Here is a 17855-nt window from a genome sequence, read left to right on the forward strand (position 1 = left end):
CTGACTCGCACAATGTTTTCAAGGAGGAGGCATGAAGGAAAATAATCACAATAGCCCCATTTTTCCCTGAAAAGGGACATAACCTTTGCTGATACTTTCAGTACTGCCTCTACAAATTGATACAGAAAGCTCAAGATCTTTACAGGTTTCTAATCGTGGACGATGCCCTTGGTAGTTTATTTTTGCATTGTTTTATTCATTTCTGGGATGTGAACATTCTTGGCAAGGCCAGCTGGCAGTTTGCCCGCATTTCCTGCCTGTAGTAGCTAGCCCCCTTAAGGCGGCACATATCAGAAGGGTCATGTGGCACGATTGCCCAATGGGGAACGAGCGCGGGGATCTCGGTACAGAGCATGGGCTTTTGCAGCCAGTTGTGATCCTAGTGCTGAGAATGAAGGCATTGACATTGATCTCTGTGTATAGTTTGAATTTATATTAAACCCATTGTTGTTAGTTAGCTAACTGCTGGTCGGCAATTATTGCATTTACTACATTGGTGATGAGGAAAACAACACTGACTCAGATTGCAATGAAGAAAGAACTTTGAAGGAAAGTTCAGTTGCAAGAATTACAGAACAAATCCAATCAAGTCCAGTCTGCAAAAGATCAAAAATTAGTCACGCCTCCTTTCAGAAAATTAGAAGCTTTCAGCGCTGCTACAGAAGACTGGGTACAGTATGTGGAGCATTTGGAATATTTATTTTCTGAATTAATGAAATAGAGGGTGAGGATACGGAGAATATTATATTGCTGACTGCATGTGAGATCCTGACTTATAACCGATCCGAAGTTTAACATCCCTGGATGCTCCCGACACAGACATTTGCAGAGCTCGTTGAGCTAGCAAAGGACATTACCAACCTAAGCCCTCAGCAATATTATGAAGGTATTAATTTAACTCCACGAGAAGAAACCCGAGGAGTACTTTGCAGCCTTTGCAGCAAGATTAAGACAAATAATGGAGCATGCTATTTTGGGTCAGCGTTATGACATGCTAAGAGACCGATTGGTATGTTGTGTAAACAAGTAGCTACACAGAGAAAATTGTCAACTGAATAAAAGTTAACTTTTAAAAAGTCATTGGAAATGGCGTCAGTGATAGAGTGCGCTGAGAAGGGCACCCAGGAGCTGCAAAGTGCACAGAGCATGAGGTCCACAAGTTAGGGTGGGAAACTGTGAGCAGCAGTGGTACCAAGAGTAAAGGTATTAGTTTAAGTAGAGAGAACAACGCAGAATTGGGTGGCATGGTGATGCAGTGGTCAGCATTGTTACCTCACAGTGCCATGGACCAGATACGATCCTGGCCCCGGGTCACTGTCCGTGTGGACTTTGCACATTCTCCCCGTGTCTGCGTGGGTCTCACCCCCACAACCCAAAAAGACATGAAGGGTAGGTGGATAGGCCATGCTAAATTGCCCCTTAATTGGAAAAAAAAAAGAATCGGGTACTCTAAATTTCTATTTTAAACAAACGCAGAAGCTGGAATAGCCACAAAGTATACAAGATTTAAACAACAGCCTAGGAATAATAGAGTGATATAGGTGCAGGAGGAGTCACTCTCCAGAAACGTGTAGGTGTAGAGAAGCAGAATGCTTCACGTGTGGAAGAAAAACATTTGAGGCACAAGTGTAAAAACAGGCAGGTCTGCCCAGTACCAGCAGAGTAAATAATCCATCCCCAGTGCAATAGTATGGACGATTGCCCAGCAGGTAAACAGAATGCTTTGTCGGTAAGTAATGTGAAAATGGGCAAGATAGCCCCATCACAGTGGTGCTGCTAGTGAATGGCCAGCCTCTGAAAATGGAAGTAGGCATGGGGGCATCAGCTACTGTCTTGAGCAAACAGATCTAGTGGTATATCCAACAAGGGACTCAACCCCTGAAGGTAAAGAATACGGAAGTTCGACTGGATGAAAATGTTTAATTTCACAAAGTTAGCCAAAAATATCAAGATGTGTTCCAGGAGGAATTGGGAAAGATCAAAGGATCGCAAGCAAGAATCAATGTGGACTCAAAAGCCACCCTGAGACTTTTCAGAGCAAAGAGCTGTGTCTACGCATTAGTAGAGAAGGTAGAGACAGAACTAAAATGACTGGAAGACTTGGGTACTTACAATTTGCTGAGTGGACAACACCCATTGTGCCAGTAGTCAAACCAGACAAGACCATCCTATCTGTGGCTATTGCAAGCTGAAGGTAAATTAGATTGCAAATCTAGATACAAATCTGTATGGCAAGTTGGCATGTACTAAGTTGGATATGAGCCATGCTTATCAATAGTTGGAACTGGACAATGCATCAAAAGGATAGGTCACCATAAATACTCATAAGGGTGTATACCAATTTACAAGTCTACTGTTTGGGGTTTCATCAGCTTGTGCCATCTTCCAGTGAACGATGTAAAGTTTGCCGCAGGGTTGCCAGGGTTGTCGTTTAGTTGGATGATGTTTTAATAACAGAAGAGGAACATCCGGCCAATTCGGACAAGCTTTTGAAGAGATTTCAGGAGGCAGGAGTGCATTTAAAATATGAAAAAAACCAAGCAAGGTGGTTTATCTAGGTTATTGGTTGGATTCTCAAGGGGTGCACCCCAAGGAGGGCAAGGTGAGGGAAATTAAAGAGGCACCAGCCCCTAGGAACAGGGATTCTCCGACCCCCGCCGGGTCGGAGAATCGCCGGGGGGCAGCGTGAATCCTGCCCCGACGCCGGCTGCCGAATTCACTGTCGCCGTTTTTTTGGTTACGTTGCGCAGGTCGGGGGCCGTTGGCAGCCGCCCCCCGGCGATTTTCGAGGCCCCGATGGGCCGAGCGGCCGCCCATTTTCGGCCGGTCCCACCGGCGTGAAATACACAAGGTCCATACCGGCGGGACCTGCCTGCAGAGCCCTCGGGGGGGGGAGCGGGGGATCCAGCCCCGGGGGGGTGGGGGGCCACGGTGGCTGGCCCGTGATCGGGGCCCACCAATCTGCAGGCAGGCTTGTGCCGTGGGGGCACTTTTTCCCTCCGTGCCGGCCTCTGTAAAGCTCCGCCATGGCTGGCGCGGAGAAGAAACCCCCTGCCCGCGCATGCGCCGGCTGGCGGAGGCCCTTCGGCGCCAGTTGGCGCGGCGCCAACCACTCCAGCGCCGGCCTAGCCCCTGGAAGTGCGGAGGATTCCGCAACTTCCGGGCGGCCCGACGTCGGAGTGGTTCACGCCGCTCTTTGGCACCGGTACGGCCCGCCCGTCGGTTGAGGGAGAATCCCGGCCCAGATCTTTCCTGGGGATGGTCAACTATTATGGGTGGTTCCTCCCAATCTATCAAAATTGCTAGCACCATTGCATATGCTGCTGAAGAAGCAGCAGAGATGGAAGTGGAAAGCACCACAGAAAGAGGCTTCCAATCAAGTTAAGCAGGCACTTCAAACTTCATAGATATTGGTACATCTCGACCCTTCTAAGATGATTGAATTACTTGTGATTTATCACCATAGGGGGTAGGGACTGTGTTATCTTATACAATGGAGAATGTGTTCAAGAGATCCATAAGACCATAAGACATAGGAGCGGAAGTAAGGCCATTCGGCCCATCGAGTCCACTCCACCATTCAATCATGGCTGATTTCAACTCCATTTACCCGCTCTCTCTCCATAGCCCTTAATTCCGCGAGAAATCACGAATTTATCAACTTCTGTCTTAAAGACACTCAACGTCCCGGCCTCCACCCCCCTCTGTGGCAATGAATCCCACAGACCCACCAGTCTCTGGCTGAAGAAATTTCTCCTCATCTCTGTTCTAAAGTGACTCCCTTTTATTCTAAGGCTGTGCCCCGGGGTCCTAGTCTCCCCTGCTAATGGAAACAACTTCCCTACGTCCACCCTATCTAAGCCATTCATTATCTTGTAAGTTTCTATTAGATCTCCCCTCAACCTCCTAAACTCCAATGAATATAATCCCAGGATCCTCAGACGTTCATCGTATGTTAGGCCTACCATTCCTGGGATCATCCGTGTGAATCTCCGCTGGACCCGCTCCAGTGCCAATATGTCCTTCCTGAGGTGTGGGGCCCAAGATCCATTGGGTGCATATCAAGAACCTTAACAGACACGGGAATAGAATACTCCCAAATAGGAAAAGAAGGCCTGGCTCTTATCTATGGCATCAAAAACTTTCTTTTAAAAAAATATATTTTTATTGAAGTATTTGTAACATTTTATAACAATAACAAAAAAAAAAGAACAGTAAACATTGAACATTAACATGGTGAAGAAATAGACATTTCCCCAATCGGCTCTGTCTTCACACACCACATGAAATAACATAATATAACTCTTACCCACCCCCCCTCTCGAAATGCTGCTACTGCCAACATTTTAAATTTCTCCAAGAAAGACGACGAACGACTGCCACCTCCGGGAGAACCCTAGCATTGATCCTCTTAAGGCAAACTTTATTTTCTCGAGGCTGAGAAACCCAGCCATGTCATTGACCCAAGTCTCTACACTCGGGGGTTTCAAGGCCCTCCACATTAAAAGGATCCGTCTCCGGGCTACCAGGGAGGCAAAGGCTAGAACATCGGCCTCTTTCACGCCCTGAACTCCCGGGTCTTCTGACACGCCAAAGATCGCCACCTCTGGACTCGGCACTACATACCTAGCACCTTGGACATTGCCTTGGCAAACCCCTGCCAGAACCCTCCAAGCTCCGGGCATGCCCAAAACATGTGGACATGGTTTGCTGGGCTTCCCGCACACCTCGCACATCTGCCTTCTACCTGAAAAAGTTGCTCATCCTCGCCGCCGGCATGTGTGCCTGGTGGACCGCCTTAAACTGGATTAGACTGAGCCGAGCACATGATGAGGAGGAATTGACCCTACTTCGGGCTTCCGCCCACAGACCCGGCTCTAACTCTCCTCCTATGTCTTCCTCCCATTTGCCCTTAAGCTCCTCCACCGGAGTTTCCTCCGCCTCTAACAGCTCCTGGTAGATATCCGACACCATCCCCTCCCCCACCCAGGTACCGGAAACTACTCTGTATCCCCCGTGGTGGCAGGAGTGGGAAGGCCAGCACCTGTTTCCTCAGGAAGGCCTGCACTTGTAGATACCTAAAGCCGTTCCCTGGCGGCAGTTTAAATTTGACCGCCAGTGCCTGCAGGCTGGGAAAGCTCCCATCGATAAACAGGTCACCCATCCTTTCGATACCTGCCCTCTGCCAGCTCTGCAACCCGCCATCCATCCTACCCGGTTGAGCCCTGTGGTTATTACATATCTGGGTCCAGAACGACGCACCTTCCACCCTCTTGTGTCTCCTCCACTGCCTCCAGATCTTCAGTGCCGCCACCACCACCACCGGGCTTGTGGAGTAACGGGCCGGCGAGAACGGCAGAGGTGGTGTTACCAGTGCTCCCAAACTGGTGCCTTTACATGACGCCGTCTCCAACCGCTCCCACGCCAACCCCTCCCCCTATACCCATCTCCAAATCGTGGCTATGTTGGCCGCCCAGTAGTAGTTGCAAAAGTTTGGCAACGCCAGCCCACCCTCCCCCCGACTGCGTTCCCGCAACACTCTCTTTAATCACGGGGTCTTGTTCGCCCACACAAATCCCGAGATGAACTTATTCACCCGCTTGAAAAAGGCCTTAGGGATGAAGATGGGGAGGCAGTGAAAAACAAATAAGAATCTGGGGAGGACCGTCATTTTCACAGTCTGTACCCTCCCCGCCAGTGACAGCGGGAGCATGTCCCATCTTTTAAAGTCCCCTTCCATTTGTTCCACCAGCCGGGTCAAATTAAGCTTATGCAACGAATCCCACTTCCGGGCCACCTGTATTCCCAGGTAGCGAAAGCTCTTTTCTACCCTCCTCAGCGGCAGCTCACTCAGTCTCTTCTGCCCTTTAGTCTGGATCACAAAACAACTCACCCTTCCCCACGTTCAGTTTGTACCCTGAAAAACTGTCGAATTCCCTCAAGATCCGCATGACCTCCCCCACCCCCTCCAGTGGGTCCGAAATATACAGGAGGAGATCATCTGCGTAGAGCGAGACCCGGTGCTCCACCCCCCCTCCCCCCCCCCCCCCCCCCCCCACTCCCCCGGACCAGCCCCTGCCAGTTCCTTGAGGCTCTCAACGCCATGGCCAGCGGCTCAATGGCTAGAGCAAGTAGTAGCGGGGAGAGGGGGCAGCCTTGCCTCGTCCCCCGGTGCAATTTAAAATACCCCGACCTAAGCCAGTTCGTGCACACGCTTGCCACAGGCGCCTGGTACAGCAATCGCACCCACCGAATAAAGTCCTCACCAAACCCAAACCTACCTAGCGCCTCCCACAGGTACTCCCACTCCACCCGATCGAAAGCTTTCTCTGCATCTATTGCTGCCACAACCTCTGCTTCCCCTCCTTCCGAGGGCATCATAACAATATTTAAAAGCCTCCGCACATTGGCATTAAGTTGCCTGCCCTTAACAAATCCAGTCTGGTCTTCCCCTATCACCCCCGGGACACAATCCTCTATCCTTGTGGCCAAAATCTTAGCCAATAGTTTGGCATCTACATTTAGAAGCGAGATTGGCATGTAAGACCCACACTGTTCAGGGTTCTTCTCCCATTTAAGAATGAGTGAGATCGAGGTCTGCGACTTTGTACGGGGGTGGATTCCCTTCTCTCTAGCCTCGTTAAAGGTCCTCATCAGCAATGGGCTCAATGTCTCTGAAAATTTCTTTTAAAATTCCACGGGGAAACCATCCGGACCCGGAGCTTTACCCGACTGCATGCCCTCTAGCCCCTTAATAATTTCTTCTATCTCGATCGGGGCCCCCAGCCGCTCCACCAGGCCCTCCTCCACCCTCGGGAACCTCAACTGGTCCAGAAATTGCCTCATCCCTTCCGCTCCCGCCGGGGGTTCCGACTCATATAATTTGCTGTAGAATTCCTTAAAAACTTCATGCACCCCCCTGGGTCCAAGACCAAATTACCCTCCTTATTCCTTACCCCACCAATCTCCCTGGCCACCTCTCTCTTCCTAAGCTTGTGCGCCAGCATCCTGCTCGCTTTCGCCCCATACTAATAAACCGCCCCCTTAGCCTTTCTCAGCTGTTCTACCACTTTCCCTGTGGTCAGCAATTCAAACTCCGCCTGTACCTTGCGCTGCTCCCTCAGAAGCCCCACATCCACCTGAAGTATCTCCTCCACTAATCTCTCCCTCTCCGCCCTCTCCCTCTTTTCTCTATGAGACCGGATCGATATTAGTTCCCCTCTAACAACTGCTTTCCCGGCTTCCCAGACCGTTGCTGCCGATACCTCTCCGGGTCGTTTGTTTACAGGTAGTCCTAGATATTTTTATTTACCCACCCGCAAACCACCTCGTCCGCTAACAACCCCACATCCAGTCTCCACAGCGGAGGCTGCCCTCTCTCCTCCCTAAGCTGCAAATCCACCCAGTGCAGGGCATGGTCCGAGACTGTAATCGCCGAGTATTCCGTCCCCGCCACTTTCGGGATCAACGCCCTGCCCAGAAAAAAAAAGGTAATACGGGAATAAACTTTGTGGACGTGGGAGAAAAAAAAAACCTCCTTTACCCTCGGCCATGTGAACCACCAGGGATCAACCTGCTCCATAAAGCCCTTCAATTCCTCTGCCACCGCCGGCCTCTTCCCTGTCCTGGATTTTGAGGGGTCCAATTCAGGTTCAATAACGTATTCAAGTCCCCCCCCCCATGATTAAGTTGTGTGACTCAAGGTCCGGGATTTTACTTAACATGCGCCTCATAAAGTCCACGTCGTCCCAGTTCGGGGCGTAGACGTTCACAAGCACCACTCGGACCCCCTCCAGCTTCCCACTCACCATTATATACCATTATATACCCTTTATCAGCTACAATTCTCCCAGCCTCAAATGCCACTCGCTTACTGATCAAAAATGCTACCCCCCTGGTCTCCGAGTCCGGACCCCCTCCAGCTTCCCACTCACCATTATATACCATTATATACCCTTTATCAGCTACAATTCTCCCAGCCTCAAATGCCACTCGCTTACTGATCAAAAATGCTACCCTCCTGGTAGAATGTGCAGACACGACACAGACAGTCACCCAAGGTTGGAATCGAACCCAGGTCCCTGGTGCTGTGAGGCAGCATTGCTAACCACTGTGCCACCATGCTGCGCCTACTGTGCCACCGTGCAGCACCCTGTAAATGGCTCATTGGAAGATGTACTGCAGTCACTGATGGTGAATTGGAAATGGACCTCATGCCTAAGTGCCGGAACATTGTACATATCCATAGTTTTAAACTTCGAGGATTCCTTTGATTTACTCTATCACAGTACAAAAAAGGAGAGAAAATGCATGTTTCAAACACCTTTAATAATGTTAGGATCTTACAAAGCACAATGCAGCCAATTAAGTACATTTCTGAAGTACAGTCATTGTTGTAATGTAGGAAACGAGGCAGCCAATTTGCACGGAACAAACAGCATTATGATAATAAGCAGATGATCTATTTTTAAAAGCCCAAAACTGCTCACAGTACTCCAAATGGGGGCTGACCAGAGCCTGGTAAAGCCTCAGAAGTACATCCCTGGTCTTGTATTCTAGCCCTCTCGACATGAATGCTAACTTTGCATTTGCCCTCATAACTGCCGACTGAACCTGCATGTTAACCTTATGCCTAAAGACAATCGTGAACAAGGACTCCCAAGCCTCTTTGTGCTTCTGATGTCCTAAGCATTTCCCTATTTAGAAAATAGTCTACGCCTCCTTTCCTCCTTCCAAAGTGCATAACCTCACACTTTTCCACTGTCCTGGAGGACTGGAGAGTAGCCAATGTTGTTACTTTGTTTAAGAAGGGTGGCAAGGATAATCCAGGGAACTACAGGCCGGTAAGCCATACGTCAGTGGTAGGGAAATTACTGGAGAGAATTCTTTGAGACAGGATCTACTCCCATTTGGAAGCAAGTGGACATATTAGCGAGAGGCAGCATGGTTTTGTGAAGGGGAGGTCGTGTCTCACTAACTTGATAAGAGTTTTTTGAGGCGGTCACAAAGATGATTGATGCAGGTAGGGCAGTGGATGTTGTCTATATGGACTTCAGTAAGGCCTTTGACAACGTCCCTCATGGCAGACTGGTACAAAAGGTGAAGTCACACGGGATCAGAGGTGAGCTGGCAAGATGGATACAGAACTGGCTAGGTCATAGAAGGCAGAGGGTAGCAATGGAAGGGTGCTTTTCTGATTGGAGGGCTGTGACTAATGGTGTTCCGCAGTGATCAGTGCTGGGACCTTTGCTGTTCATAGTATATATAAATGATTTGGAGGAAAATGTAACTGGTCTGATTAGTAAGTTTGCGGATGACACAAAGGTTGGTGGAATTGACGGTAGCGATGAGGACTGTCAGAGGATACAGCAGGATTTAGATTGTTTGGAGACTTGGGCAGAGAGATGGCAGATGGAGTTTAATCTGGACAAATATGAGGTAATGCATTTTGGAAGGTCTAATATAGGTAGGGAATATACAATGAATGGTAGAACCCTCAAAAGTATTGACAGTCAGAGAGATCTAGGTGTACAGATCCACAGGTCACTGAAAGTGGCAACACAGGTGGAGAAGGTGGTCAAGAAGGCATACGGCATGTTTGCCTTAATTGGCCAGGGTATTGAGTATTTAAATTGGCAAGTCATGTTGTAGCTGTATAGAACCTTAGTTAGGCCACACTTGGAGTACTGTGTTCAATTCTGGTCGCCACACTACCAGAACTATGTGGAGGCTTTGGAGAGGGTGCAGAAGAGATTTACCAGGATGTTGCCTGGTATGGAGGGCACTAGCTATGAGGAGAGGTTGAAAAAACTCGGTTTGTTCTCACTGGAACGACGGAGGTTGAGGGGCGACCTAATAGAGGTCAACAAAATTATGAGGGGCATAGACAGAGTGGATAGTCAGAGGCTTTTTCGCAGTATAGAGGGGTCAATTACAAGGGGGCATAGGTTTAAGTTGCGAGGAGCAAGGTTTAGAGGAGATGTATGAGGCAAGTCTTTTACACAGGGTAGTGGGTGCCTGGAACTCGCTGCCAGAGGAGGTGGTGGAATCAGGGACAACAGTGACGTTTAAGGGGCATCTTGACAAATGAATAGGATGGGAATAGAGGGATACGGACCCCGGAAGTTTAGAAGATTTTAGTTTAGACGGGCAGCATGGTCGGCGCTGGCTTGGAGGGCCGAAGGACCTGTTCCTGTGCTGTACTTTTCTTTGTTATATTGTATTTCATCTGCTGCTTCATTGTCCACTCTCCTAGCCTCTCCAAATTCGTATGCAGCCCCCCTGCTTCCTCAATACTACCTGGTCCTCTACAGATCTTTGTATTGTCTGCAATCTTAGCAACAGTGCCTTCAGTTCCTTGTTCCTGATCATTAATGTATGTTGTGAAAAGTTGCGGTCCCAGCACAGACCCGTGAGGCACATATTAGTCACTGGCTGCCATCCTGAAAAAGACCCCTTTATCCCCACTCTCTGCCTTCTGTCAGTCAGCCAATCCTCTATCCATGCCAGGATCTTACCCTTAACACCATGGGCTCTTAACTTATTTAACAGTCTCCTATGTGGCACCTTGTCAAAGGTCTTCTGGAAATCTAACTTAATCACGTTCACTGGTCCTCCTTTGACTAATTTCCTTGTTACTTCCTCAAAGAACTCAAACAGTTTAGTCAGCCATGACCTCCCCTTGACGAAGCCGTGCTGACTCTGTCCTATTTTATGATGAACTTCCAAGTACTCGGAAATCTCATCTTTAATAATGGACTCTAAAATCTTACCAATGACCGAAGTCAGGCTAACCAGCCTATAATTTCCCGTCTTCTGTCTCCCTCCCTTCTTAAACAGCGGTGTTATATTAGCCACTTTTCAGTCCTCTGGGACCCTTCCTACCTCCAGTGATTCCTGAAAGGTCACCACCAAAGCCTCCACAATCTCTTCAGTTATCTCTTTTAGAACCCTCGGGTGTAGTCCATCCGGTCCAGGTAATTTATCCACCTTCGGCCCTTTCAATTTCCCCAGAACCTTCTCCTTAGTGATGACCACTGCACTCACCTCTGTCTCCTAGAGCTCTGGCATCCGATTGGTGTCTTCCACCGTGAAGACTGATGCAAAGTAACTATTCAGTTCCTCTGCCATTCCTTTGTTTCCGATTATTACTTCTCCAGAGTTAATACAAATTACCTTGGCCGATTTATGGGAATGATGGTCCTTTTGCTAATGGATGCCCTTTCAAAATGGATGGATGTATTTGAAATGAAGTCCACAACTTCATATGCTACAGTTGAGAAACTGTGCCAATGTTTCACCCCCACGGTGTACCAGAAGTATTTGTTCCGGACAATGGAACGCATTCATAAGTGCGGAATTCCAGCAGTTCATGACATTTAATGGAATAAAACAACATTCAGACTGCATCATATCACCCTTCACCAAATGGGTTGGCTAAACGCGCAGCTCAGGCATTCAAGGCTGGTCTGAATACAAAATCACCTGCGTCACTAGGAACAAGATAACATGGCTCCTACAGAACCACTCCACATACCACTACTGGCATAGCCCCAGCTAAGGTGCTGATGGGTCAACACTTGAGAACCAGCCTAGTAGTTCCAGGTTTGGCGGGGAGGGTGGAGTCAAGGCAGAGTTGCCAGAAAAGGAACCATGATTCGGCAATTGTGGAAAGAGCATTTGAAAGAGATGATCAAGTTTTTGTAAATAATTTTGGAAGTGGACCAAGTTGGTCCTGGGAGTCATGGTGACCAAGACAGAGCCACTGTCCTATGAAGGACACATTTTTGAAGAAGCACCTCAGTCATTTGTGGAGACAGGAACCGTCCCAGCAGCCAGTGTTACTGCCGGATCCAATTGTGTCAGCAAGTAGTGTTGTTTGTCCAAAGAGTGAAGCTGTTGATGAGCCGGTGGCAGGTCCAAGTGCTGCTCCCAGTGAAACCGAGAAAATAGTAGAAAATGATGTGCTAGTACCAGGAGAGAGTCCCAGTGAAACAGGGTCAAATGAAGCCATCTTTATAGCGGAACCTCAACAAATTGAGCTATGTCAATCCCAGGAAAGAAAGATTCCTCTGACAGATTAAGTTTCTGAGAAACGGTGTTAAAAACTGTTCATAATGTTATCAAGGTAGTGTGTAGTAAGGGACATAAAGGGGGGGGGGATGTATTAAGTGGCTGTGCATTGGATGGGTCATGTGACCCAATTGCCCAATGGCACGTGGTCCTCGATGTAGAGTGTGGGCTTTTGTAGCCAGTTGTGATCCTAGAGAATGAAGACATCGATTAGAGTGCTCTGTATATTGTTTGAATTTATAGTAAACCCATAGTTGTTAGCTCGTTAACTGATGATTGCCATTTATTCCCTTCACTACACCGTCCATCCGGAATTGCCCATCAATATATGGTGGTGAGCTGCCATCTTGAAATGCTGCTGTATGTGTAGTATATGTATCCTCACAGGTGCAAGGGAGGATTGTTCCCAGATTTTGACCAACGAAAGTCAGGGGGCTGAATTTTACACCCTCCCACCAATCCCCCATGTTGTGTTTTCTGCAGGGCACATGTAAAACATGACAAGTGGGCATGCTACCATCTACCCGTCCACTCCCAACCCGGTCCGCATAATATTGGGGTTTGATTAGGTTCCCACTAGCTGACTCATCCTTCGGCCTATTAAGGCCCTGAAGTGGCCGATTTATGGCAACTTAAGGCCCCCAATCTCCCATCATTGCCAATAATGCCTGGGGCAGTGGAAGGCGGTGAGAATGGAAAGGCCATTTTCTTGTTGATGAAAGGACGGGAAGTAAGGAGAGTGGAGACTCTTTATGGGGAGGTGGGGTGGGAAGGGAGGCCTGCCATATTCACATTGCGGCATCTCCTTAACATTGTATCGCATCTTTGTGCCTCCCAACCTGGTCCGGGATTCTCCCCTACCCGGCGGGGTGGGGTGGTCCCGGCGGGATGGAGTGGCGGGAATCACTCCGGCGTCGGGCCGCTCCAAAGGTGCGGATTTCTCTGCACCTTTACGGGCCAAGCCCTCACCTTGAGGGGCTAGGCCCGCGCCGGAGTGGCTGGCGCGCCGCCGGCCGGCGGGAAAGGCCTTTGGCGCCACGCTAGCTGGGGTCAAAGAACAAAGAACAAAGAAATGTACAGCACAGGAACAGGCCCTTCGGCCCTCCAATCCCGTGCCGACCATGCTGCCCGACTAAACTACAATCTTCTACAGTTCCTGGGTCCGTATCCTTCTATTCCCATCCTATTCATATATTTGTCAAGATGCCCCTGAAATGTCCCTATCGTCCCTGCTTCCACTACCTCCTCCGGTAGCGAGTTCCAGGCACCCACTACCCTCTGCGTAAAAAACTTGCCTCGTACATCTACTCTAAACCTTGCCCCTCTCACCTTAAACCTATGCCCCCTAGTAATTGACCCCTCTACCCTGGGGAAAAGCCTCTGACTATCCACTCTGTCTATGCCCCTCATAATTTTGTATACCTCTATCAGGTCTCCCCTCAACCTCCTTCGTTCCAGTGAGAACAAACCAAGTTTATTCAACCGCTCCTCATAGCTAATGCCCTCCATACCAGGCAACATTCTGGTAAATCTCTTCTGCACCCTCTCTAAAGCCTCCACATCCTTCTGGTAGTGTGGCGACCAGAATTGAACACTATACTCCAAGTGTGGCCTAACTAAGGTTCTATACAGCTGCAACATGACTTGCCAATTCTTATACTCAATGCCCCGGCCAATGAAGGCAAGCATGCCGTATGCCTTCTTGACTACCTTCTCCACCTGTGTTGCCCCTTTCAATGACCTGTGGACCTGTACTCCTAGATCTCTTTGACTTTCAATACTCTTGAGGGTTCTACCATTCACTGTATATTCCCTACCTGCATTAGACCTTCCAAAATGCATTACCTCACATTTGTCCGGATTAAACTCCATCTGCCATCTCTCCGCCCAAGTCTCCAGACAATCTAAATCCTGCTGTATCCTCCGACAGTCCTCATCGCTATCCGCAATTCCACCAACCTTTGTGTCGTCTGCAAACTTACTAATCAGACCAGTTAAATTTTCCTCCAAATCATTTATGTATACTACAAAGAGCAAAGGTCCCAGCACTGATCCCTGTGGAACACCACTGGTCACAGCCCTCCAATTAGAAAAGCATCCCTCCATTGCTACTCTCTGCCTTCTATGGCCTAGCCAGTTCTGTATCCACCTTGCCAGCTCACCCCTGATCCCGTGTGACTTCACCTTTCGTACTAGTCTACCATGAGGGACCTTGTCAAAGGCCTTACTGAAGTCCATATAGACAACAACTACTGCCCTACCTGCATCAATCATCTTAGTGATCTCCTCAAAAAACTCTATCAAGTCAGTGAGACACGACCTCCCCTTCACAAAACCGTGCTGCCTCTCACTAATACGTCCATTTGCTTCCAAATGGGAGTAGATCCTGTCTCGAAGAATTCTCTCCAGTAATTTCCCTACCACTGAAGTAAGGCTCACCGGCCTGTAGTTCCCGGGATTATCCTTGCTACCCTTCTTAAACAGAGGAACAACATTGGCTATTCTCCAGCCCTCCGGGACATCCCCTGAAGACAGCGAGGATCCAAAGATTTCTGTCAAGCCTCAGCAATTTCCTCTCCAGCCTCCTTCAGTATTCTGGGGTAGATCCCATCAGGCCCTGGGGACTTATCTACCTTAATATTTTTTAAGACACCCAACACCTCGTCTTTTTGGATCACAATGTGACCCAGGCTATCTACACCCCCTTCTCCAGACTCAACATCTACCAATTCCTTCTCTTTGGTGAATACTGATGCAAAGTATTCATTTAGTACCTCGCCCATTTCCTCTGGCTCCACTCATAGATTCCTTTGCCTATCCTTCAGTGGGCCAACCCTTTCCCTGGCTACCCTCTTGCTTTTTATGTACGTGTAAAAAGCCTTGGGATTTTCCTTAACCCTATTTGTCAATGACTTTTCGTGACCCCTTCTAGCCCTCCTGACTCCTTGCTTAAGTTCCTTCCTACTTTCCTTATATTCCACGCAGGCTTCGTCTGTTCCCAGCCTTTTAGCCCTGACAAATGCCTCCTTTTTCTTTTTGACGAGGCCTATAATATCACTCGTCATCCAAGGTTCCCGAAAATTGCCGTATTTATCTTTCTTCCTCACAGGAACATGCCGGTCCTGTATTCCTTTCAACTGCCACTTGAAAGCCTCCCACATGTCAGATGTTGATTTGCCCTCAAACAACGGTCGAAGGGACTCCGCCGACCGGCGGAAGTCGGTGCATGCGCGGGAGCGTCAGCGGTTACTGATTTCATCCCCGCACATGCGCAGTGGGGGGATCACTTCTGCGTCGGCCATGGCGGAGGCTGTGGCCGAGGCGGAGGGAAAAAAGTGCCCCCACGACACAGGCCCGCCCATGGATCGGTGGGCCCCGATCGCGGGCCAGGCCACTGGCCCCGCGCCCCCCCATGACCCCCGAGCCCGCCCGCGCCGCCAGTCCCGCCGGTAAGAGAGGTGGTTTAATTCCCGCCGGCGGGACTGTCATGACAGCAGCGGGACTTCGGCCCATCGCGGGCCGGAGAATCACCGGGGGGGGGCCCGCCGACAGACGCGGCGCGATTCCCGCCCCCGCCGAATCTCTGGCGCCGGAGAATTCGGCGGGGGCGGGATTCACGCCGCCCCCGGCGATTCTCCGACCCGGCGGGGGGCCAGAGAATCCCGCCCCAGGTCTCTAAACCCCATGCCCTCACCCTCTTGATACCCTCCCTTGAGGACCCAATTCGTATGTGCCTGAAAGCCCAGGAACTACCCGGCTCCATTCACAATCATTCAGCTTCGTGGAGTTGCTTGACATCCCACCAATGCCCATTACTGAGTTCTGACATTGATGGGACTGCATTCAGATTGGCTGACAGCTCTCAGGACTTCCTTCCACTGAGAAATCAAAGCCCCACTGTTTGCTTGTTAAGACCATTTCCAGCATAATATCCAGGAAGTATTTTTTCAAGATCGTTTGGCTTGTGACCAACCATTCTATGGGGAGGGGGGGCGGGGGCGGGCAAGCAATATGCACCCCACCCCACAAAGTCCCCTTGGAGGGGAAATTGGGTGGTGTCCCCAATATACCTGCTACCCTTGTCCTTCTAGGTAATCGAGATTATGGGCTTGGGATGTGCTGTTGAAGAAGTGTTTGCAAGATGCTGTAATACATATTGTAGATAATATCCATTGGAGCTATGGTGTGGCAGAGTGAGCGTTTAAGGTAGTTGAGAGGGCTGCTTTGTCCTGGATGGCGGTGGTGTCCTTGAGTGTTGTTGTGCTCATACTGCCATGCAAAATGCATTCCATTGCAGCCTGCCTTGTGCCTTGGAAAGACCTTGGGGCATCAGGAACTGAGTCACTTATCACATAACAGACCAACTCTAAGCTGGCAGTGCTGGTATGGCTTGTCCAATTACAGTTCTGGGCAATTGTGCTTCCCTTTTGGTGATGTTGGGGGATTTGGTGTTGGTAGTGCCCTTGAATGGCAAGAGGATGTGGTTAACCTCTCCCGAATTGGAGATGTCCATTGTCATGCATGTTACAAACTCTTAACAGCCCACGATTTAATGCTGTCCAGGTCTTGTTGCATTGCAGACATGGAGTGCTTCATTATCTGAGGAGTTATGAATTAAATTGAACATCGTGGAGTCATCAGCAAACCTCCCCACTTCCAGCCTTATGGATGGAGAGATGGTCATTGATAAAGCAGCTGAGGATGATAGTGCTCAGGGCTTTGCCCTGAGGAACTCATCTCAAATACTGATCTCCAAAAATCACAACCATCCTCCTTTGTGCTCTTGGCATGGTTCCAGCCAGTGGAGAGCATTTCCATGTTTCCCATTGACTACAATTTTACTTGGGTTACTTAATGTCACAGTTGGTCAAATGCTGCCTTGATGTCAAGGGGAATCACTCTCAGCTCACCTCTGACATTCAGCTCTTTTTTTTCTGTTTGATCTAAGGCTGTGTTAAGATCTGAAGCAGAGTAGTCCTGGTGGAAGTCAAACTGAGCATTGGTGAGTAGGTGATTGGTGAGTAAGTGCCGCTCAATAACACTGTCAACAATCCCTTCCATTACTGTGCTGATGATTGTGAATAGGCTGGCGGAGTGGTAATTAGCTGGTTTGATTTATGGGCAATTCTCCACGTTATAATCATAATAATAATCTTTATTAGTGTCACAAGTAGGCTTATATTAACACTGCGATGAAGTTACTGTGAAAATCCCCTTGTCGCCACACTCCGGCTCCTGTTCGGGTACACTGAGGGAGAATTTAGAATGTCCAATTCACCTAACAAGCATGTCTTTTGGGATTTATGGGAGGAAACCGGAGCACCTGGAAGAAAATCACGCTGACACGGGGAGAACTTGCAGACTCCGCACAGACAGTAATCCAAGCCGGGAATCGAACCCGGCTCACTGGCATCATTGTGAAGTAACAGTGCTAACCACTGTGCTACCATGCCACCATATGTTAATGCTGTAGCTAGACTGAAATAACTTGGCTCGAGATAGAGTTATTTCTGGTGTCCATAAGACCATAGGACTTCGGCACTGCAACCAAAATGTTGTCAGAGTCTTAAACCATGGTTTTATCCAATGATATTGTATGAATTAAATCAGTTATTCAAATCTGTATATTAATGACTTAGAAGAAGAGATCGAGCGTAATGTACCTAAATGTGCTGACTATACAAAGTTATGTGGGAATGCAAGCTGTGAGGAGGACACAAAGAGGCTGCAAAGAGATAAAGGCAAGTTAAGTGAATAGGCTACAAGGTGCCAAATAGAATATA

At 48.9% G+C, this 17855-nt stretch overlaps 1 protein-coding gene across 12 annotated transcripts in view; it reads left to right on the forward strand.

Annotated features, from left to right (window-relative positions):
• The window catches only part of LOC140393831 (chemokine-like protein TAFA-5), a 650941-nt gene that overhangs the window by 438094 nt on the left and 194992 nt on the right, over positions 1 to 17855 (forward strand). For 5 of the 12 annotated variants that reach the window (XR_011935741.1, XR_011935742.1, XR_011935746.1 and 2 more), the window contains one exon: positions 17021 to 17074. The exons of 6 other annotated variants lie outside the window; for them this stretch is intronic. Coding sequence is in view for 3 of the 6 variants with exons in the window: in XM_072480332.1 (XP_072336433.1) it covers positions 17021 to 17047 (27 nt within the window). In the remaining 3 variants the exon portion in view is untranslated. Of the gene's footprint in view, positions 1 to 17020; positions 17090 to 17855 lie in introns of all 12 variants that reach the window. One more of the 12 variants, XM_072480333.1, reaches the window with a different exon arrangement.

The sequence above is a fragment of the Scyliorhinus torazame genome, chromosome 17 (assembly GCF_047496885.1).
Source record: "Scyliorhinus torazame isolate Kashiwa2021f chromosome 17, sScyTor2.1, whole genome shotgun sequence".
Lineage (NCBI taxonomy): Eukaryota > Metazoa > Chordata > Chondrichthyes > Carcharhiniformes > Scyliorhinidae > Scyliorhinus > Scyliorhinus torazame.